The sequence below is a fragment of the Jaculus jaculus genome, chromosome 1 (assembly GCF_020740685.1).
Source record: "Jaculus jaculus isolate mJacJac1 chromosome 1, mJacJac1.mat.Y.cur, whole genome shotgun sequence".
Lineage (NCBI taxonomy): Eukaryota > Metazoa > Chordata > Mammalia > Rodentia > Dipodidae > Jaculus > Jaculus jaculus.
The window spans coordinates 180,129,696-180,152,591 of record NC_059102.1 but is presented as its reverse complement, the minus strand read 5'-3'; the positions used below and the strand labels follow the sequence as shown (position 1 = coordinate 180,152,591).

The 22,896-nt window shown below is 41.5% G+C and overlaps 1 protein-coding gene across 8 annotated transcripts in view; it reads right to left on the bottom strand.

Annotated features, from left to right (window-relative positions):
• Positions 1 to 22,896, bottom strand: part of Phf21a (PHD finger protein 21A) — a 261,469-nt gene that overhangs the window by 31,481 nt on the left and 207,092 nt on the right. For 4 of the 8 annotated variants that reach the window (XM_045158344.1, XM_045158311.1, XM_045158320.1 and 1 more), the window contains 4 exons: positions 22,487 to 22,690; positions 11,797 to 12,048; positions 10,532 to 10,621; positions 8,575 to 8,868 (listed from right to left, as the gene is read on the bottom strand). In XM_045158344.1, the coding sequence (XP_045014279.1) occupies positions 8,575 to 8,868; positions 10,532 to 10,621; positions 11,797 to 12,048; positions 22,487 to 22,690 (840 nt within the window). The remainder of the gene's footprint in view (positions 1 to 8,574; positions 8,869 to 10,531; positions 10,622 to 11,796; positions 12,049 to 22,486; positions 22,691 to 22,896) is intronic. The other 4 variants (XM_045158358.1, XM_045158336.1, XM_045158348.1 and 1 more) reach the window with 2 other exon arrangements.

Sequence of the window (22,896 nt, the reverse complement as noted above, 5' to 3'; positions counted from 1 at the left end):
TTGGAGTTCACTTGTTTACCCCTGCCTGCTTTGCTCATTTACCTTCCTGCTGCATATTCGTGGCTATTTGACTCTGCAACTCTGTTCCTCCCTGATAGTAAAAAAGACAGAGTGCGCAAACTGAAGGATTAATAGGTTCCCTGAAAATTAAAGGGAACCAAAGAGTTAATAACTATCCCTAAAGCTCAGGGGCAATAAAGAGGCAACAGAGGTATTCAGCCTCATTAAGTTTGACATCTTCCCTGACTGATGAACTCCCCTTAGCCTACATGGCCTTGAAGGGTCAGGGACCAGCTGAGTATCCTTCCTTAGACATTCCTGGCTGAAGAAGCCTATTCTGAACAAGGATACAAACAGCTACAATCAATGGCACCTGGTACAGTCTGTTTCTTAGGATCCTCCATGTAAGTTTGAACCCCAGCCTACCTCAGGGCTTCAGCCTTCTTCATCCCATGGGAAGGCTGCTGCAACCTCTCTGTTTCTCTCAATAAACAGTCTGTCTGTAGAGATTAAGTCTGGTGTTCTCTTTTGCTTTTCTCTTACACAAACTAAACTAAGTCACTTACATCCTAAATTTCAAATTCATCATCTAAGACTCAACTGACTGAAACAAACAAACAAAAAATCATAGATTTGTAAAATACTGGTAAAAATCATAGAAGTAGGGGGCTGGGTGGCAGCAATCTGCCATCTCCCTCCCTCACAACACAACTTTTGTTTTTCAAGGTAGGGTTTCACTCTAGACCAGGCTGACCTGGAGTTTAGTATGTAGTCTCAGGGTGGCCTCGAACTCATGGTGATCCTCCTACTCTGCCTCCCAAGTACTGGGATTAAAGGTGCATGCCACCATGCCTGGGCAGAACTTTGTTAGCTTAGCCTTGGGAATGTAAAGGTCTGTGTTGCAGGGTATGGATGACAAAACAATTCTGGAGAGCTAACTGTATCCAGCATAGTGTCATGAACTTTAAACACTTTATCACACTTCATCATCATTAACAGGTGTTGGCCCCATTTCACAGAGTTGGGGAGGGCATAGGCAAAAAGGGAGGTGAGGGGCTATCACAAGTGTGACTCCATTTACTTTCCTGTCTAAAACATAGACACACCTCATTTTATTATGCTTGTCTATACTGAGCTTTGCACACACTGCAGGAGTTTTTTTTCCTTTTCTTTCCAGTTGAATGCATGTGGCAACCCCATGTTCAGCAATTTTATAGGCGTCATTTTCCCAACAGCATGTGCTCACTTCATATGTATGGTAGTTCTTGGCAATTCTTGCAGTAGTTCTAGCTTTCTCATTATTGTCGTTACACTGATCTGCAGATCTCTGATGCTTCTAATAGTTTGTGGTGGCACAAGCACACCCATGTAAAATGGCAAACTTCACTGGCAAGTGTGTGGCTCTCAAATGAAAGGAAGAGCTTCATGTGTCTCATTTTAAATCAGAAGTTAGAAATGATTAAGCTAATGAGAAAGGCATGTGGAAAGGTAGGACAGGTAGGTTCGAAGTTGTCTTGTGGAAAAGTTCTTGAAGGAAGGCAATATACAAATTACAGGAAAATGAAACAGCCTCCTGCTGATACGGAGATACTTAGTGGTTGAGCTAGAGGATCAAATGGGCCCCAGCATTCCTGTAGGACAAGCCCTTGTCCACAACAAGCTTCTTGCTTTTTTCAACTCCATGAAGGCTCAGGAAGTTGCAGAACAAAAGCCTGATGCTAGGGACCATCTCTGGAGAAACAGCAGAAAGAATGCAAGAGCAAAGGATTGGGAGGAGTGCTTTGGAATACTGTCTTCCAAACACAACATAGCTATTGCATTCATGACCTCACAGTGGCTGACACTACCTATACAAGACCTGCACAAGATGAGGGAAAAAAAAAAAAAAAAGACTAAGCTGGGTGTGGTGGTGCAGGCCTTTAATACGAGCACTTGGGAGGCCGAGGTTAGCAGGACCCCTGTGAGCTTCAGGCCAGCCTGAAACTACATAGTGAATTTCAGGACAGACTAGGCTAGAGTGACACTCTACCTCCAACTCTCCCACCTCAAAAAATGATGACATTAAAATAGGACAGGGTCTAGTTGGGAAGAAGGGCTCAGTGGAGGAATACAGGATGAAGAACAAGGAGGGTGCTGGGAGGGATTATGATCAGGGTACATTGTGCATTATGTATGGAGGCTGTCAATAAAGTTCAAAAAAAAAAAAAGCCTGATGCTAGCTGAGGTTAGTTCATGAAGTTTAAGGAAAGAAGCTATCTCTGTATCATAAAAGTACACAATGATTCAGCACTGCTGGTACAGAAGTGGCAGCATTCTATCTAGATATAATTAGTCTAAATGATCATGAGGCAACCCTAAGCTATAGGTTCTCATAGTAGACCAAATAGCCTGCTACTGGAATAAGATGCCATCTAGGACTTTCACAGCTGGAGAGAAGTCAGTGGCAGGTTTCATAAGCTTAAAGGACAGGCTGTCTGTCTGGTTGAGGGCTGATGCAGCTAGCTGGTAACTTTAGTTGAAACCAACAATTATTACCTATCCTAAAGATCCTGGGGCCCTTAAGAATCATATTCAGTCCACTCTGCCTGTGTTCTAGAGATGAATAGCAAAGCCTAAACAGTACATATCTGTTGATGTGGTTAGCTCAATATTTTTTTAAGCTCAATATTTTAAGTACATGGTTAAGACCTATTGCTTACAAAAATATTCCTTTCAAAACATTACTGCTCATTGATAATATTCCTGGTCACCCAACAGCTCTGAAGGAATTGTACAAAGATATTATTTTCATCCATGTTAAAACAATATTCATTCCACAGCTCATCGATCAAGTAACTTTAACTTTTATTTTTATTTACTAATTACAGGGAGAGAGAAGGATGAAGAGAAAGAGAGAGCTAGAGAGAGCACACCAGGGCCTCTTGCCACTGCAAAAGAACTCCAGAGACATGTGCCACATTGTGTATCTGGCTTTACATGGGTACTGGGCAATCGAAACCTGGCTGGCAGACTTTATAATCAAGCACCTTTAGCCACTATGCCATCTCCCCAGCCCAATTTTAACTTTTTTTTTTCACTGTCCAAGCATGTGCTGAGTTTTATTAAGAATAACTTTGGTTCTAAGAATTCCACCCTCAGTTCTGTAGTACTTTCATTAAAAACAATCTTATAAGAACAAATATAAAAAATATTAAATTATGAAAACAAATCCATTAAGGCTCCCTTTACATACATTATATATACTCAAACAGGTCAAGATTTCTCAGAGTAGAAGAATAGAGTCAACTGTTACAGTTTAGAAAGCAACACTACTTTCCAATTTTAACTTTTAAAGCTTAGTATTTGAGAAATAGCTGTCTTAAGTTCATGGCTGACTTTGAGAGTTCAAGACCTTAGTGGAAGAAGTACGAGAACTAGAGTCTTAAGACATGATTGAGTTGCTGTAGTCTCATGATAAAACTTTAAAGGGTGAGGAGTTGCTTGTTATAGTGAGAAAAGAAAGCAGTTTTTTGAGATAAGATACACTCTAGAGAATATTAAATAAAGTTGGTTGATAAAGTAGCACTGAAAGAAAGTCTGCTGTGGGTAAAGTGCTATCACACTGAATCACAGGGTACAGAAAAATCTTTCATGGGTGGAATGGCCGACAGATGCAGCAAAATTCACTGTTGTCTTATGAAACTGCCATGGTGGGGGATCTATACCAATGGAGAATGATTTCAGACATTATCCTGTTTCTTGACTCCTCACTTTCTGCGAGCCTGTGGAAACCAGAATATGATCAATCTGCACATGGCTGAAGTCACACAGCAGCATTCCTCTATCTGTCCTTAGTATCTAATTCAAAAGGAACCAGCCACAGTTGCAGCAGGGTTTGGGAGATAAATTAATCCAAAGCCCTTGGAACCTTACTGTAACTAGAATTAAATGTTCCTTGTCAGGAGCTGGACTATGTTAAAAATTTTAATTAAAATATCTCTTGAAATTAAAAAAGAAAAAAGAGGCTGCCACAGCCACCTGACCTTCAACATCCACTGGTCTGATCAGTCAGTAGCTACAGACATCAAGGCAAGACCCAGCAAAAACATTTTCACTTGCTGAAGGTTTTAAAATTAAGGTATGCACAGTTTTTAGACACACTGTCGACTTAGGTTACAGTGTAGCATAAACATAACTTTATATTATGTGCCCTAGGAATATCAAGTTTATTTTACTCCAAGTATTTTTTCAATTGTGGTGCGGCTGCAACCAAGCCAACAGTGTCTTCATGGTATTTTCTTATGTCTTGTGTCTCAAAGCTCTTTGAACTCTTCCTCTTGTCCTCTCGCAGCCACAGAGTCATGTGGCTTCAGTAAGGGAAGAGACAGGGGATCTCTTAGCGGGGGTGGATAGTGAGACCACTGTCAGTACAACCACACTGCCTTCTCACTCTCCTATGCCAATGAAAGAGAGGCCACCGGATCTAGATAATCTGTGTGCTTCCTTCCCTGAGGCACAGCCTTGGCGCTGCTCCAAATGCAGTAGACCGAGCTCTCTACAGGCTTTGATTTTTTTAATCTTTGTATACAGATACCATAAGCAGCAAGCAATTGGCACTTAACACTTCTTTTTCCTTTGGTGGTACTGGGGACAGAACCCAGGCCTTGTGCATGCTAGGCAGGAGCTCTGCCTAACTGAGTAAATAGAGGAAATGGCAGGAAGGACCAAGCTAGTCTACTCATACAGAGGATGTTGAATGCACAGCTTTCATAATTCCATGAACAGGTAGTAAGTGGCTACATATTCATACATACATATGTTGCTTACTCTTAGCCCATTGATGAGAAGGATGGTAGAAAGATCTGAGAACAAAATCTAGTATAAAGAGAGTCTCTGCTAACTGGGCTTAGTAATATGTAAGACTGTTATGCCAGATGGTCTGCCAAACTAAAATAGCCATGACTGGACTCCTTCCTCTATTAGATTAAACGGGGGGGGGGGGGGGCTGGAATATACTGCTACCACAGAAATTGTTTTTCATTTCTCAGAAACTTATAGGTACATTTTCATGTTATTAAAATTAAAATATAAAGCTCCATTGACATATAAGGCCAAAGCATCAAAAGATGCTCAAGATATTAACTATGAAAGCAGCAAGTTAAAAATACATGGTTTGGGGCTGGACAGATGGCTCAGTGGTTAAGGCAAAGCCTAATGACCCAGGTTTTATACCTCAGTACCCATATAAAGCCAGGTGCACAAAGTGGCACATATATCTGGAGTACATTTGCAGTAGATAGAGGCCCTGACATGCCCATTCTCTCTCTGTGTCTCTGCTTGCAAATTAACAAAATATTTCATGTAAAAAATACATGATTTGACTTTTTGTTTTTTTGAGGTAGGGCTTCACTCTAGCCCTAGGCTAATCTGGAATTCACTATGTAATTTCAGGGTGGCCTCAAACACGTGCCTCTGCTGGGATTAAAGGTGTGTACCACCATGTCCAACAACTTAAAAAAAAATATTTTATAGCCAGGCATGGTGGTGCACACCTTTAATCCCAGCACTCGGGAGGTACAGGTAGGAGTATCACCATGAGTTCAAGGCCACTCTGAGAATACACAGTGAAATCCAGGTCAGCCTGAGCTAGATTGAGACCTGACCTCAAAAAGCAAAACAAAACAAAAATTATTTATTTGGCAGATGGGGAGACAGTGGGTGTTCCAGAGTCTCTAGCCACTGTAAACAAACTCCAGATGCATGCACCACCTTATGCATCTGGCTTACATGGGTCCTGGGGAATTGAACCTGGGTCCCTTGGCTTTGCAGGTAAGTGCCTTAACTGCTAAGTCATCCCTCCAGCCCCAACTTTTTTTTTTTGCTTAAAAATTATGTTAGTGTGCACAGAGAAACTATCTGGAGAAATATAATTTCAGCTGTTAATAGTAATTAATTCTTAGGGTAAAGTAATGACAAAATTACTAGGAGTTTATAAATTATAAGAGGAAAATCATCTTTTATGATTTATATTTTTATAATATTTGTATTTTTTAAATCATCATGTTTTACTTCTGTAATCAGAAAAAGAAATATAAGAATAAAATGAAAGTGAATACTTCTTTATTTAAAATAAGGTAAAAGAGCCAGGCATGGTGGCTCACTCCTTTAATCCCAGCACTTAGGAGGCAGAGGTAGGAGGGTTGCCAAGAGTTTGAAGCTACCCGGAGACTACATAGTGAATTCCTGGCCAGCCTGAGCTACAGTGAGATCCTACTTTGAAAAATCAAAAAATAAAATAAGGTAAAAGAGAAGTGAATTTGATGATATAAAATGGTGCTGTGGAACTACTTTTTATGGAGCACTGAGGCCCTCCAAAGTTTTCTGATGAGTTAGCAAAGCACTTGGGGACAGATGAGTGCCAGACTTGTCCCCCCTAAGCTCCTGAGCTTGAGCATTGGGCTTTCAATACTTACCTTCTCAAGTTCTATGGGTAGTAGTTCTCAAAACTTCTATCTAGGGCTGGAGAGATGGCGTAGCGGTTAAGCGCTTGCCTGTGAAGCCTAAGGACCCTGGTTCGAGGCTCGGTTCCCCAGGTCCCACGTTAGCCAGATGCACAAGGGGGCGCACGCGTTTGGAGTTCGTTTGCAGAGGCTGGAAGCCCTGGCGCGCCCATTCTCTCTATCTGTCTTTCTCTCTGTGTCTGTCGCTCTCAAATAAATAAATAAAAAATTAAAAAAATATATATTTTTAAAAAACACTTCTATCTAAACTACGTGTCAATAAGTGATTTCTAAATGTTCCTCAGAGCACTTTCTGGTGTTGAGGCAGGCTCCCCAGGAAGAGTGATGCACTGCTTCATACATTCCTAAGCATAAGGTGTTGGTAGCTAGCCTCTCTAAGGTCCACTGCACAGATGCCTGTTCTGAACGTGGGGGTTTGTTTCTCTGTTAAGAGGGTCAAGGCAGCAAGAGTCTTTCATTCCTCACGGTGGGGCTGTCTTCTCTACATCATGGTCTGCCATCTCAAAGCACAAGCCCAGGTACGACATGAATAAGAAATCAAGTCCCAGCAACAACAGGTCAGAGGCTGGAGAGATGGCTCAGCAGTTAGGGCGCTTGCCTGCAAAGCCTAAGTACCAGGGTTCAATTCCCAAGTAGCCGTGTTAAAGACAGAAACACAAGGTACTGCATACATCGGGAATTCGTTTGCAGTGGCTAGAGGCCCCAGTGTGCCCATATTCATCCTCATTCTCTCTCTCTCTCTTTCTCATATATATATCTGCCTCTCACTCTCTCCCAAATAAATAAGTAAATAATATTTTTTTTAAAAAAGAAATAGGTTAAGTCAATGATTTTTTTTTTTTTTGAGACAGGGTCTTGCTTTGTAGTCTAGGCTGGGCATCAACTTGTAGCAATCCTCTTGCTTTAGCATCCCAAGTGATGGGCTTATAGGTGTGTCCCATCATGCCAGTTTAGGTTAATGACGTTAAATCAACATTCTTTTTTTTTTTTTTTTTGTTGTTGCTTTTTGTTTTTTTGAGGTAAGGTTTCACGGTAGCTCAGGCTGACCTGGAATTTACTATGTAGTCTCAGGGTGGCCTTGAACTCTCAGTGATCCTCCCACCTCTGCCTCCTGAGTGCTGGGATTAAAGGCATGCGCCACCACGCCCAGGCTTTTTTCTTTTCTTTTCTTTTTCAAGTCAACATTCTTGAGAAGATGCTTTTCTTCCTAAAATTCTTTCTCACTGGTCTTCCTGCAAATAGGATACAAGCCATCCTGTTGGTGTATTTGTCTGTAGAGGGCCACTGCAGTGCCTCTACAGTTTCCCTGGAAGTTACATGTTTTGCTCTCTTCTCACTGACTGAAGAGAAAAAACTGACTTTGGAAAATATAAATGAAAGGTTTCAAGCATTGAAAGCCTTCATTAAAAAAAAATATTTTATTTATTTATTTTTGGGGGGAGGGGAGAGAATGGGCACACCAGGGCCTCTAGCCACTGTTAATGAACTCCAGATGCAGTGCATCTGGTTTTATGTGGGTACTGGGGAATCAAACTTGCATCCTTTGGCTTTGCCAGCAAGTGCCTTAACTACTAAGCATCTCTCTAGCTGGAAACCTTTCATTTATGTGTATCCTCTAGAGTTTAAAGAACAATTTTTGGAAATGTTAACCTTTCTGTTAGACTAAACATTATCTGTTACTAGCAAAGGAAAATCTTTGGAATTAAAATTCCTTTCCCTGTTTTGTTGATTGTTCCCAACTTTCATAGATCCTCACCTGGATTCTTACAGAGCTGAAACTAACATGGCGTTTTCTGTTTCCTACCTCTGTGCTTTCGCATTGAAGCAGCATGCCCATCTGGGAATTTCTACATCCAACCAGCAGGGGGCGCTCACTCACACAACAATCTGAAGACAGAATGGTGGGAAAGCAACTTTCTTCAGTAAGTGGCTTTTTTGAATATGGATGAGGGATCATATAATCAGCAACAGAATGCTGATGATGGCAGTGATGAAGGACCCTTGAGAAGATGTAGAGATAGCCCAGCATCAAGGGCAAAGCTACTGCCCACAGCAGTGCATACTCTTCCCGTACCTGTTTCTCAAGGCTTGGTTTGCTAAGCTGTACAGTTTGAGGTCCAGCAAGTCTGGTCCCTGGAGTAGCTATCACAATGCTGGTGAGCTGGGCCATGGGGAACGTTTTGGCTATGGTTGCAGTCTGCCCGTTGACGACACGGACAGGGTGGATGGAATTTTGGGATGTGGGTAGGGTTGTGGGTGTAAACTTGGTCAGCATGACAGGCCTCTGGATAAGCTGAGGAGCTGCAAGCATGGGAGGAGGCGCTGGGGCGATAGGAATGTTATTCTGGGCCACAGGCTTGGGTCGAACCTATGGGGGAAAGAGAGAAGAATTGCCATATTACTTAAAGTAACAAGTCCTATATCATTTATAAGTAATCTGGCGCCACATGTGGCTCATGATAGTCTTCTAAGTCTTAGGTTTGGCTTAATTTAAAATGATCCTGTGAAGGGTGCTGCTGCTGCTAACATAACATCATTATCACACATGAACATAGGTCTATAGACCTTGAAAACAAAAGCTTCACGAGACAGGGTATAGATCATGGGCTAAACTGATTCCACATTCTACTAGTGGGCCAGTAGTCATAACCCACTGTTGGAAACACACGAACTATGATTCCTTAGTGAAAAATAGTAAAGCCTACTTTCCTAGGGTTGCCATAAGAATTAAAATAGGCAACCCATGCAAAGTTCCTAGCATACAACAGGGTTCTCAAACAACAGTTTGCAACGGTATCGACAACACACTGCTGTGCTTCCCACCCACAGTCCTGCACACCTCTAATCCTCTGACAGTGCAGAGACAGATGTTCTAAAGACACAGGTCTGATGAACATGTCAAGTATTTGCTTGAAATGCTCCTGTGGATTCCAACTGCTACTAGGATGGGGCCTAGATTCCTGCAAAGTGGCAAAGGTTTCACCTCTGCATGTAGCCGGGGTCAGTCTTATGGCCCCTACGTGCAGCTGTGGCAAATCTCCCTGAGTGCCTTGAGCTGTGTGTCTCCCTCCACTCCAAAAATATGCAAGCCCCAGTGTGGGACATTTTTGTTCTCGCAAAATTTTGTCCGACTAACTTTACTAGGATTTCAGGTCTCAGATTAAATGTCAACTCCTCAAGGAAACCTTGAAAAGACTTTCTCCAGTACTCTTAAGTACGGCTGTGTCCCTCCTGTATGTTCTCAGTCTGCCTTTCTGCCTATGTCTCTGGAGCTCTCAGAAGGCAGTACAGTAGCATAGTACAACATTTGCTGCCTGAGGTATTTCGTAAGGATTCATCTGATATGTAACTGATTCGTCTTCCCTCAGGTTAGCCATGTCCATCCCCTCCTAGAGGCCACTGATCACGAAATTTTTTTCGGTTCTCTCTGCCTGAACCCTTCAGCCTCAGGGAGTAACTCCCCACCTTTTCATTGGGCAAGTCAATATCCCTCAAGGTCCAGACTGGAATAATCTTGACATTCTGCCTTGAGAATAACAAGGGTCAGTGTAATTGCTGGACAAACTTGGCAATTATGGTGAGGCTATGTTGCTTGGGCCTCAATGACTACAGCCTTTGTAAACAAGGTTCTGCATTGCTTAATTCAACTGCTGTTTCCTTCTCCAATCCTTCTGACAAAGGGGAAAGAAAAAAACAATAATACTCGTATCCTTTCCCTCCTGCCAGGTAGGTTTTGGTTAACTTCCCCCCCCCCCCCAGTAAGTAATAATACTATGATGCTTATAGTGGTATTACCTTATTGCTTTAAATTTGGGTGATTTAGTGATTTTCCCTTACCTTTGCTTCTCCCTGCTACTACCTTTGGCCAATGGCAGTAATCCTAAAAATAGGGAAACTAGTAGGCAGAACTTTTTTTTTAAAGCTAGGTAGGGTTGAAAACAGTTGAATTGATAAATCTGTTTCAGACTGTTTAGAAAAGACCCACTTTTATCCCACTTAACTATCACTGGGGTTCTTACTGGTTCACTCACCTGTGGCAGAAAGTTTGGACGTGGAGTGAGTCTAGGTGGGGGGATAAACTGTGGTACTTTGATGGGCTGAGGAGGTGTTGCCTGAACCTGCTAAAAAATGGGAAAGATAAATAAATGAGAGAATAATCATAATTCAGAATCCAAGTTGGGCAGTAGAGCATATTCCAGATTCCATTCTCTAGATTAGACAATATTTCATATACCCTTCCCTGGAGAGTCAATGGTCTGAGTTAACATCACTTTAGAAATGTTCTATCCTACTGGTCTGCTTTCTTTCATAAAGCAAATCAGCCACACTTCCCTCTTCTCTCACACTGCATGTAGAACATGGCAGGTTCAGCAATCTCAGGCAGTTTTCTCTGACACAACTGAACTTTTGCCCTTACATATTTTAAAAGCCAAGAATGGATCCAAAGCAAAATCAAAGTTGCTACCTGGCCAAATGGACTTTTTCTTGAGATACACACTTTATCCCATAATGAATGGCTTTATTCCTATACAGAATTTTCTCTTAGTACCTGGCTAAATGATCTGGTTGCTTCTTTAGGGATTCCTGGGTAAGCAGCAAGGTTCTCTGTATTGCTACATTCACTCATTCTTAGTCATTATTCAAAAAGTCACCAACAGCTCTCCTTGTCATTGTATGAAAATAATTTAATATAAAAATTTGGATCTAGTTTCCCTAAGTTCTTGAGAACAACAGTGTCTAAATGACTTGATCTTAGAAATCTCACAAACGGTTCTTGTTCCAGTATTTCTTCCATGGGATTTTAACCCCCCTGAGAGAACTTGGCTGCTGGTACATTCATTTATGAGTTTCTCAAATATTTTTTAATGTCACCCCCAACCAACTGACTGCATTCGATTTAAAGGAACAGTGAACTAAAAGCACTGGGGAACAAAAGTTTTCCCCAAAGCAGTAATACAGAACAAGTGGGTTTAAGCACTTAAGTTTTTTACAAGGACGATAGTAGAGAGGATGAGGGAAGAGAAATGATAGTGTGTGCCTCTGTGAAGGACATTTCCCCACTGAAACCAAGTCATACTTTGACTTCAGACAGTGCACTAATTTGGCCTTTGGTGTCAGGTCTGAGCAGAGAGTAGGAATGCTGTACTCTTTTGTCAGGTCCCAAACAGGAGACTGGTTTGTCAGGAGAATGATGGGAACTGAGAAATCCACCACAAGAGCCTAAAATGGATGCACCCTACAAACATAACCTGAACCCCTGTATGTGGGCAGACATGAGTAGCAGCTGGTGGCTTACCAGAGTGACTGTGTTTTTTGCCACAATTTGGACAGCCTCTGCCCCAGGCCCAGTGACCTTACTAGACGTCTGGAGGTTGACTGGTGTGTTCTGCACATCAGTGCTGAGCACAGCCTTCTGACTGTTGATGGCGGTCACCATAGCAATGGTAGGTCTCTGGCCCACAACAGAGGCAGGCATGGTCGCAGTTGCTGCTTTCAAGACGAGAGGTAGTGTCTTTGTGGTTATCATAGAAGCTGTAGTTACAGTCTTCTAGGAGACATGGAGAACAGATGTTAGGACACTGAAATGTGATCCCACTGAACATACAGTGCTGAACTCCAAAAGAAAACCAAACAACAATGCTTACAAACAGCCAAGTTTCCCTGATGCAAAGCATATTTCTTACTCTAGAGAAAGACAACCTTGAGTTTGCCAGAATTTACAAGTTAGTGTCAGTTGTGAATAGGCAAAATCACTGTGGTAAGTGCAGACTAATACAGATACAGAGATTTCAACAATGAATGGAGCGAGTATACAGATATAGAACAGGATATAGTTATTTCTTCTGTTTTATTCTAATTCTTTTTCTGAAATCAAATAATTTACATACAAGTTAAAAACCAGTGAGGCATGCATGTCTCTATCCCAGCTGCTATTGTCTCACCAATCTGGTTGTCTACCTTCTGTGACACCAAGGATAGGGGAAAGGTATATGGCTTATTTTATTTTAAATTATTTATTTATTAGAGGGAGGGAGGGAGGGAGAGAGAGGCAGACAGACAGAGAGACAACAGGGAGAAACAGACAGTGAGTATGGGCATGCCAGGGCCCCAATGACTATGAATGAACTCCAGATGCATGTGCCACTCTGTGTGTCTGGCTTTACATAGGTACTATGGTGATTCAGGTGCCCCATAAACTTAGGAGTTCTGAATGCTAGGTTCCCAGATGATAGATATTTGGGAATAAATGCCTCTTGGAGGAAGGGGCATGCTTATGGGTGTTATAGCTATTTCCCCCTTGCCAGTGTTTGGCACACTCTTCTGTTCTTGTTGTTCACCTGATGTTGGCCAAGAGGTAATGTCCACACTCGGCTCATGCCATTGTTCTCCCCTGCCATCATGGAGCTTCCCCTTGAGTCTATAAGCCAAAATAAACCCTTTCCCCCCCCATAAGCTGCTCTTGGTCAGGTGATTTCTGCCAGCAATATGAACCTGACTGCAACATTATAGTTGGTACCAGAGGAGTGGAATTGCTGTGGCTTTGGCCTTTTAGAGCTGATTTTTAAAAATTTATTTATTTATTTGAGAGCGACAGACACAGAGAGAAAGACAGATAGAGGGAGAGAGAGAGAATGGGCACGCCAGGGCTTCCAGCCTCTGCAAACGAACTCCAGACGCGTGCGCCCCCTTGTGCATCTGACTAACATGGGACCTGGGGAACCGAGCCTTGAACCGGGGTCCTTAGGCTTCACAGGCAAGCGCTTAACTGCTAAGCCATCTCTCCAGCCCTAGAGCTGATTTTTAAGAGGAATGTGGAAAGATTTGAAATCTTGGCGTAAGAGACGCCTTGCAGTGCTATAAGTACAGCTTGACAGACTATTCTAGTCAGAGTTGAAATGCCTGAATGCAGTAAGACCTATGATTGTGAGGTTTGGCTTATGAGGGTGAGAAAGAGTTTTGCCTCAACTGGGCTAGGAGTTTGTATGAGAGGCTTGCTGTTATGCCCCTGGCCTGATAAGTTGTGCAGGGTTGCATTGAGTAGAAATGGACTGGTATGAGTAGGGGGATTTGGCACAGAAATGAAATCTTTAGGCCGAAACTTCTGCCCATTCAACTACAATTATATGAGATTACAACCTTTGAGACTGGGTCAGTTGACCTGCACTGGGGCAACAGGAAGAAGGTAGACTCTTTGATAAAGGGGCCTGAGTGCTCCTGTTTTTCAAAGCCTGTTTTATTCCCACACCCCTGAATTAACAAATTAGCACCCTACCTGGTATTATGGAGTGTAAGAAATTGAGAGGGTCATTGAATTTGCAACGTGGTCTTGTGTTTTGGAAATGGACATGGGCAATGTGAAGCAGGTTTGCTAGATGCCTGCATGGAGACCCAATGGAGCCATGAGGATGGACCATGGGTTATAGTGGAGACCCAGTAGAGATGCCAGGACCATGAGATGGCTGAGCTGCTGGCCCTAGAGGAAGTTTTCTAGGACTGTGAGTAGTCTAGCTGGAGGGGCAGAATTGGAGACTTGTCACTGACTGGAGTTATTGAACTTGTAGATATAGGGTTTGATGTATGCCCTGTTTAAATCTTGTATTGGTTGAATATTTCTTTGCTACGTCCAATACCATATTTTAAAATGTGAGTGCTTATTCTGTGCCATTATTGGTTTTTTTTTGGGGGGGGGAATTTTTTGGTATAATGGCTCAGTTAAAAGACATTGGATTATGAGGATGTTTGAACATCATTGGGATTGATAAAAGTATGGGAACTTTTAAAGATGGATGAATGCATTGTATTTTATATCATGCATGGTTATCAGTTTATGGGGCCAGGGGTGGAATGTGGTGGTTTGATTCAGGTGCTCCCCATAAACTTAGGTGCTCTGAATGCTAGATTCTTAGCTGATGGAAAATTGAGAATTAACACCTCCTTGAGGCAGTATATTGTTGGGGGTGGGCTTAAGAGCATTATAGCCATTTTCCCCTTGCCAGTGTTTGGCACACTCTCCTGTTTCTGTTGTCCACCTGATGTTGGCCAGGAGGTGATGTCCACCCTCTGCCTATGCCATCATTTCCCCCTGCCATCATGGAGCTTTCCCTCGAGTCTGTTAGCCAAAATAAACCCTTTTTCCCACAAGTTGCTCTTGGTCAGTTGACTTCTGCCAGCAATGTGAACCTGACTGCAACAGGTACTGAGGAATTAAACCTGTGCCATCAGGCTTTGCAAGCAAGTGCCTTTAACCACCTAGCAATATTCCCAGCCCTAATTTTTATGTTTCAACAACTCTTTTTTTAAAAAAAATTATTTATTTATTTATTCATTAGGATGTATGAGAGAGAGGGAGAAAGAGAGAATGGGCCTCCAGCCACTGAAAATGAACTCCAGATGCATATACTTATGTGGGTTCTGGGGAATCAAACCTGGGTCCTTTGGCTTTGCAGGCAAATGCCTTAACAGCTAAACCATCTCCCCAGCCCTCAACAACTCATTTTATCTTTCCTTTTCTTTAACTTTTAAAAAGAAATTAATTTTGTTTGTGTGTAGACATGTGCATGTTATGTATGTAGGCAAGAGGACAACCTTGAGTATCATTCCTCACTGCTGCCTTTTTTTTTGGGAGATAGGATATCTTATTAGCTTGGATCTCACCAACTAGGATACACTGGCTGGCCAGTGAGGGCCAGGGATCCTCCTGTCTTCACCTCCCCAGTACTGGGATTACAAACGTGCATCACCATCTCCAGCTTTTTTATGTGGGTTCTGGGGATCCAACTCAGGTCGTCATACTTGGAAGGCAAGTGCTTCACTGACTGAGCAATCTCCTCAGCTCCCTTTTCATCATTCTGAATGCCACCTGGAGAGGTGGAAGGTAAATTCACTCAAGGATTAACACAACTGCTATCTCAGAGCAGTAGATCCCAAGTTCCACATTACAAAACATAGTCACCAAGTAATATAGGAAATACCATTATTTTTTGTTTGGTTTTTCGAGGTAGGATCTCACTCTAGCTCAGGCTGACCTAGAATTCACTATATAGTCTCAGAGTGACCTCGAACTCATGGTGATCATCCTACCTCTGCCTCCTGAGCACTGGGATTAAAGGCGTGCGCCACCATGCCTGGTGGAAATACCAATTCTTGATACCAAAGAAATAAGAATCACTACCCATATTTTCTCTACAGAACCTGCATAAGTGATCTAAGGCCAACAAAATGTGACAAGGACCTGAGTTTCAAAAAGCCTTGGCAGCGGAAGGATGAGCAGAAGTGAGAGGACTTTACTGATACTTGGAGGCGCTTCCCCAGCCCTCAAACTGTGTTTTCCCACACTCTTTACTACAATAACTATGAGTGTCAGGCACAAAGCAAGAAAGCAGAAACAGCCTCACTGCATGGCACACACATCTACCTGATAATACTAGTTACTCAAAATGAAAACTTTTCAGGAACATGGAAGTTTGAGGTAGGGTCTCACTCTAGCCCAGGCTGACCTGGAACTCAATCTGGAATCCAAGGCTGGCCTTGAACTCACAGTGATCCTCCTACTCTGTTTTCTGAATGCTGGGATTAAAGATGTGTAAGTGCTACCATACCTAGCCGGTATCTAGGTATTTACATTTAAATATTTTTAAAAGTAAAATTATAAGTTCAGTTTCTCAATTGCATTAGCTACATTTCTAGTGTTCAAAGCCTCACATGGCTTATAACTACCAAGCTGAAGAGTGGAGGCAGAGAACATTTCTAAGTGCCGAATGTCCTCTTGTCAGCACTGCACTAGACCAGGAAAAAGCACCCCTGCTTTCTCCAAAATATACCTGGAAAACAGTATCTAAGTAAGAACCTATGTATTAAGTTATTGGGTCATGGGTAATTACTTTCCATTTCTCCTGATGTGTGTGTGTACACACACACACACCCTTTCATCATCTTTTAACAAAAAGTTTAATAATTTAGGCTCTAGGCTCATTATAATTTAAACAGAAATCCTTATTAATGTTTATAATCAAAGTCACCCAAATCTGTCTCTTCCTCTCCAAGGCAATAAAAGAGTGCCTTATTCTTCTTGCCACTGCCTCCTCAAATGTGAAACAGAATTTGGGGTAGTAGGTCATCTACTTCCTCTCAGGGATGAAAACCAAGTTAAAGCTAATGTCACAGCTGTATAACAGCAGCAAGGACTGCCGTCACGATACTACTTATTTGTAGTAAGATTTTTTTTTAGCACAGTGTGGTATCAGCCTTATCTTTCAATCGACAATGCTTAAATACAAAGAGCTCTTTAAGTGATGAGCAAGCTACCCCAGATGATGTTCCACGGATATGAGAGGAAAGCTCTGGACAACAGAGCTCAATAACATGGACTAGTTGTGTTACTGCTATAAAAGAAGTGAACTCGCTTCTGATGGGAACACTCTTAGTTGATGCAAATCATTATCTTTTTTTTTTTTTGGCTTTTCAAGGTAGGGTTTCACGGTAGCCCAGGCTGGCCTGGAATTCACTACAGAGTCTCAGGGTGTCTGAGGATGCTTGCCTGAAAAGCCAAAGGACCTAGGTTTGATTCCCCAGGACCCATATTAGCCATATGCACCAGGGGGTGTATGTGTCTGGAGTTTATTTGCAGTGGCTGGAGGCCCTGGTACACTCACTCCCTCTCTCTTTTTCTCTGTCAAATAAATAAAAATATTTTTTAAAAAGTAAACACTTGGAGTATCAGGCTAAATTTTTTATTTTCTTCCTAAGTTATTACTATTATTAACCTATAAAATGTGAGGCATTTGATTTAAAAGCAGATGGACTTGATGTGCTAAGCAGAATACAAAGGACTATTTCTATGAGCTCCAATTCCCTTTTACATCTTTTTAGAGTATTTGCTGAGTTCTGTGTAGGTATCATTGTTGTATACTCAATTACAAATAGAACTCTCACTCCCTTTTGTATATAAGGGTTTATTTTCTATTTGGTTTTATTAACTGCATATCTTTATATTTTATCATTAAAATGTAATGTATTTTGTCACTAAAGATGGGAAGGTTTTCTTCAGCGGAAAGCCCCTGATATTTCTTGTGCTCAGGTTTATTACTTTCACCCAGGTGGCCTTCATTAAACTCAGGGTGTCACCAAAAGAAAAGACGGCAAAGTAGAATGAGGACAAGCTGAGAAGAAGGGGTTCAGCAGAAGTGAGAGGTAATTTAGACCGAATATGATTAGATATTAATGTAGTTATACAATTTTCAAAATTATTTAATTTAAAAATCATTCAAAGTGTATTCAAAATGTTCTATTTCTTTCACTTTTTCTGTGGATTGGAAAAATTTCAAAATATACATATACGTATGAATTGCAGTTAACTAAGTAAAGGGAACTGGCCCTATCACTCTGCAAATGGACTTCCTCACTGCCCTGTCTATGTCGTGGTGCATGGAAATCACTCATTTCAGAATAAAAAACTTTCTCCAACTAGCACCTCCTTTCAGCCCACTCTGACAACTTCTCAGTAGTCATTCCTTTTTGAAGTTACATATTTAATACATACCACATTAAACTTGCCATTGTGACTCTCTAATTACCTCTCTGACTACCCAAACACCTAAGTTTGGCCAAGCACTAGAGAAAGCACTTCCTACCTTTCCTGGTCTTGTATCTCTTTCCCATTGTTTCACAGAATTTACGACTGAGCCACACCAGCCTACTTGTTATTCTCAAAGCATGCACTTTTTTTTTTTGAGGTAGGGTCTCGCTCTAGCCCAGGCTGACCTGGAACTCACTATGTAGTCTCAGGGCGGTCTCAAACTCATGGTGATTCTCTCACCTCTGCCTCCCGAGTGCTGGGATTAAAGGCGTGAGCCACCACACCTGGCTACTTTTTTGTTTTGTTGTCTTATGTTCTGGGGTCTCACTCTAGTACAGGCTGACTTGGAATTAACTATGTAGTCTCAGGGTGGCCTTGAACTCATGGCAATCCTCCTACCTCCACCTCCCCAGTGCTGGGATTAAAGGCGTGTACCACCACGCCTGGCTTTTATGTTCTGTTTTTGAGACAGGATCTGGCTATGGAGCTAACAGCAGCTGATTCCTTGCCTGTGTGCTGAGGTTACAAGTGTGTGCCACCATGCTTGGCTTTGCATTTACTGTTTTGACTCTGTTCTTTTGTTCACACTATCCTCAACATCTAAGATGCTCTCCTCCCTCTGCTCCATCACTGAAACTCCATTTATTTGTCCAGGCCATGTCCAATGCCACCTCCTTTGAGAAGTACTTGCTGTGCTTCCCCTTAATGAAAATCACCCTGTTCTCTGGTACTTTCAGAGCTATTAACTGGTACTTTTATTTTACTTTTGTTAACAGTTTATATCTTTCTTTCTTTTATTTTTTATTTTTTTTTTTGAGGTAGAGTCTTGCTCTAGCCCAGGCTGACCTGGAATTCACTATGTAGTCTCAGGGTGGTCTCAAGCTCATGGCAATTCTCCCACCTCTATCTCCCAAGTGCCAGGATTAAAGGCATGTGTCACCACTCCTGACCCTCTTTTAAATTTCTAAGATTTCTTGAACACAGAAACTATTTTGCTTGAGAATCTAGTCTCCACAATACCTAACCCAGTGCTTATGCACAGCAGGAACTCAATCAATACTACAGAATGAATGAAAACTATTATAATACACTAGATTTTTGGCAGGGACCACTGCTCTTTACATACCAGAATCCATCATGTACAGAGCAGATGATAAATATCGAGTGGTAGCTTACAGTAAAGACAAACATCAAAAACCTAAAGGGCCTTGGGATTTTAGCATTAAACAAAACCAAACAATATAAAACCAAGGTTAACTAAATCAAATAAATGTGTCAGGTGGGCTACCAGGTGGAGAGATGCTATGTGACACTGTTTTAGTGACAGTCCCAGATCCCTTACCATTCACTGTCTCAAAGTAGTACAGAACTCAGATGAACAGAGAAGAGAACAGCTAGGTATTTTATAAATCTTTGTTAATTTGTGCAACATGGAACGCTATATGAATAGAAAGTTCTCATGGGTTACATGCAGGAAATAATAAATTCTACATTCTTTTTGTGTAAATACTTTGTGTTTTCATTATATTCTGGAAAGAGAAGACTGAAACCCAACTCTGCTTAAAACACCAATAAAATTAAATCATGAGCCATCTTTCAGAAGCAATACAAGTCCTGGTCAAGGGAATTTCTGTTTTTTTTTTTTTTTAATTTTAAAGATCTCTGTGTGTATGCTCATGTGTGTAAGTGAGGGCATATGTGTGGAGGTTAGAGGACAATCTCAGGTGTGGTTCTTACCTTCCAGCTGAGTAGCGGCAAGATTTCTTGTACACCAATGTATATGCCTGACTCGCTGGGCCATGAACTTGGATTACAGCTGTGCACTATGGTGTTTGGCTTTACATGGTTTTTGGAATCTGGGCTCAGATCCTCTTTCTTTCTTTCCTTCCTTCCTTCCTTCCTTCCTTCCTTCCTTCCTTCCTTCCTTCCTTCCTTCCTTCCTTCCTTTCTTTCTTTCTTTCTTTCTTTCTTTTTTTTATATCCTTATACTTTCATGGTAAGTACTCTGGTCTCAGAGCCATCTCCCCAGTCAGATTTTTTTTTTTTTTTTGCCTTAGGTATATGGTGTGGTGGTGTGCATGCACACATGTGGATACCAGAGGTTGACACTGGGTGTCTTCCTTGATTGCTTTCTACTTTATTTTCTGAGACAGGGTCTCTAACTTGAGCCTAAAGCTTGCCAATTTAGCTAGTCTCACTAGCCAGCTTGCCCAGGGGATGCCCTGTCTCTGCCTGCCCTAGTGCTGGAATTATAGGCAGTAGCTATATGCCCAGCTGTCATTTAAATGGGTGCTAGGGATCTGAGCTCTGGTCCTCTTGCTTCCATTGAGCCATCTCCAATGCCCAACCCCCCCCCCCAACTAGACTTCTAAAGACAGATTTAAATATCTAATTTCAGGCTGGAGAGATGGCTTAGTGGTTAAGGCATTTGCTTGTGAGAGCCAAAGAAGCCAGGTTCAATTTCCTAGGACCCACGTAAGCCAGATACACAAGGTGGAGCATGCATCTGGAGTTCACTTACAGTGGCTGAAGGCTCTGGCACACCCATTCTCTATCTACCTTTCTTTCTTTCTCTGTCTCTCTCTCTAATAAATAAAACAACTAATTAAATATCTAATTCATGATAGTGTTGGGGTGGAGACTAGCAGAAAAAATGATGCTCTAGCTATCTGATGTACAAAAAAGATCTTTCTCCTCCCTTCTTTGGTGGCACATTGTGTCAGATTTTCCTTTCATAGTATATGTGGCAGTATGAGAAGTAGTTGCAGAAAATTTCTGAGAGCTTGTAGGTTCAATTCTTGGCTCTATTATGTATACTTGTGTGATATTAGGTAAGTTAGTTAGCCTGTTTGTGCCTTAAATTTTCTCTTCTAAATAGAGATAATATACCTTCTTAATAAAAGTAGGGTGGGAGCATATTTTTATATACATATATAAAGTACTGGTATAGAACAGCCTTTATTAAATGTTAAGTGTGGTTAGTTTTTTTTTTTTTTTCTTCCTGAGGTAGGGTCTCACTCTGGTCCAGGCTGACCTGGAATTCACTATGTAGTCTCAGGGTGGCCTCGAACTCATGCCAATCCTCCTGCCTCTGCCTTCTGAGTGCTGTGATTAAAGGTGTGTGCCACAATGCCTGGCTGTAGTTAGTATTTTTATAAATGGTTCACTCTTTTAAAATGTTTTATACAAACCAGTCCAATTTCTAAAAATGGCAAATAGCTAAGTAATACTTTGTTTCTACAAATAGTGAAGACTTATTATGGGTGAGTGGGAGGTATCCATATTTAGTTTTCAGAAGATCCTAAAGACCCTGACTTATGCAAAACTGAATGTATTAAGTGTGAATGTAGGGTTGTTTTTTTTTTTTTTCTGGGGAGGGACCTATAGCTTTTATTCATCTTGAAGGAACACTCCTGCCCAAGGACAAAGAGTTCATTAGCTTTATTCTATCTATGTATCTATCTATGTATCTATCTATCTATCCATCCATCCATCCATCCATCCATCCATCCATCCATCCACCCACCCACCCACCCACCCATCCATCCATCTGTCTGCCTGCAGGGCTGGGGCTCGAATCTAAGGCCTCATGCATACTTAGATAAGTGCTTAACCACTGAGCTACATCCTTAGTCTACGAGTCTCTTTATAGGAGGTATATCATAATACATATAAATGTGAAAGGTCAGACATGAATAGTTTTCTTAACTAATCATCACTTGCAAATAGCCCTTTTTTAAAGTGTATCTTGTCTCTCCTTATATTCTGTGCTAGTTTAAATGTTCCTTTTCAGTAAAAACTGTCAAGCTTTCACTTATTTCTTGTTTTTACCTGTGCCTCTCATTTCATATTTTTATCAGGGTTACAAAAGATTGATATTCTCATGAATATGGACTTAAAACTAATATTGTGTTTCTAAGCATAATAAAAATATACTGACTGCCATCTGAATGCTACTTGTACCTGGTTTCAAAGAATAGATCCTGGACCAGTTCCATGCCCAATTGGTAAGAATTCCAGAAAAATAATTACTTATGTCATAGGGACTTTTAGAGTAACAAATACCTCCAAAAATTCAAATGGGATGCATAGAAATGATTTTTATAATTAAATACTTTCCTCTTCTTCGTTGGAAAGGTAATCATTTTAACATGGGTGTGTTCCTGGCCTTAGGCATGTATCCCACTGAGTTACATCCCCCAGTGGAAATCATGTAACTTTTTTCCCTAATAATACTCACTCTTCCTATGAGTGCATTTCAATTAATTCTTATCCCGATTTTAGTCCAAAAAAAAGTACCCAGAAAAACTGGGTTAGTCCTGACTGAGCCCAGGATCCCACTGCACATGATCCAGAGCAAATGAACCCAGGAAGCAGAGCTGCACTGCTCCCTCTGCCAGCCCTACTTTACCTGTGAAGCAGTCAGGCTAGGCGAGGGCGCGGCCGGCTGCTGGGCATGGTGGTGGTGGTACTGCTGGGGCTGCAGTGGCTGTAGTGGCGGCTGCTGTGCTGTTTGTAGTTTACTTTCAGACTGTGGCAATGGCTGTATCTGGAACTTGTCTGGTTGTTCTTGCTTTACTATCAGGTTCTTCCGTAGTTGTTCCACCACTCTTTTCTACCAAATAAGACAAAAAGACAGAAAATCTATCAGAAGGCTGTTTTAACAGCTGCATGGATATATGCAACCAGTACATACCTCTGGCACCTTCCTGTAACCAGCTTTACCTGAAACTTGTGACATCTAAACTTTACAAATTCTACACATGGGGAGATCAAAGAACTTTGATAGATATTTCTATTACTATGAAACCATTATTATAG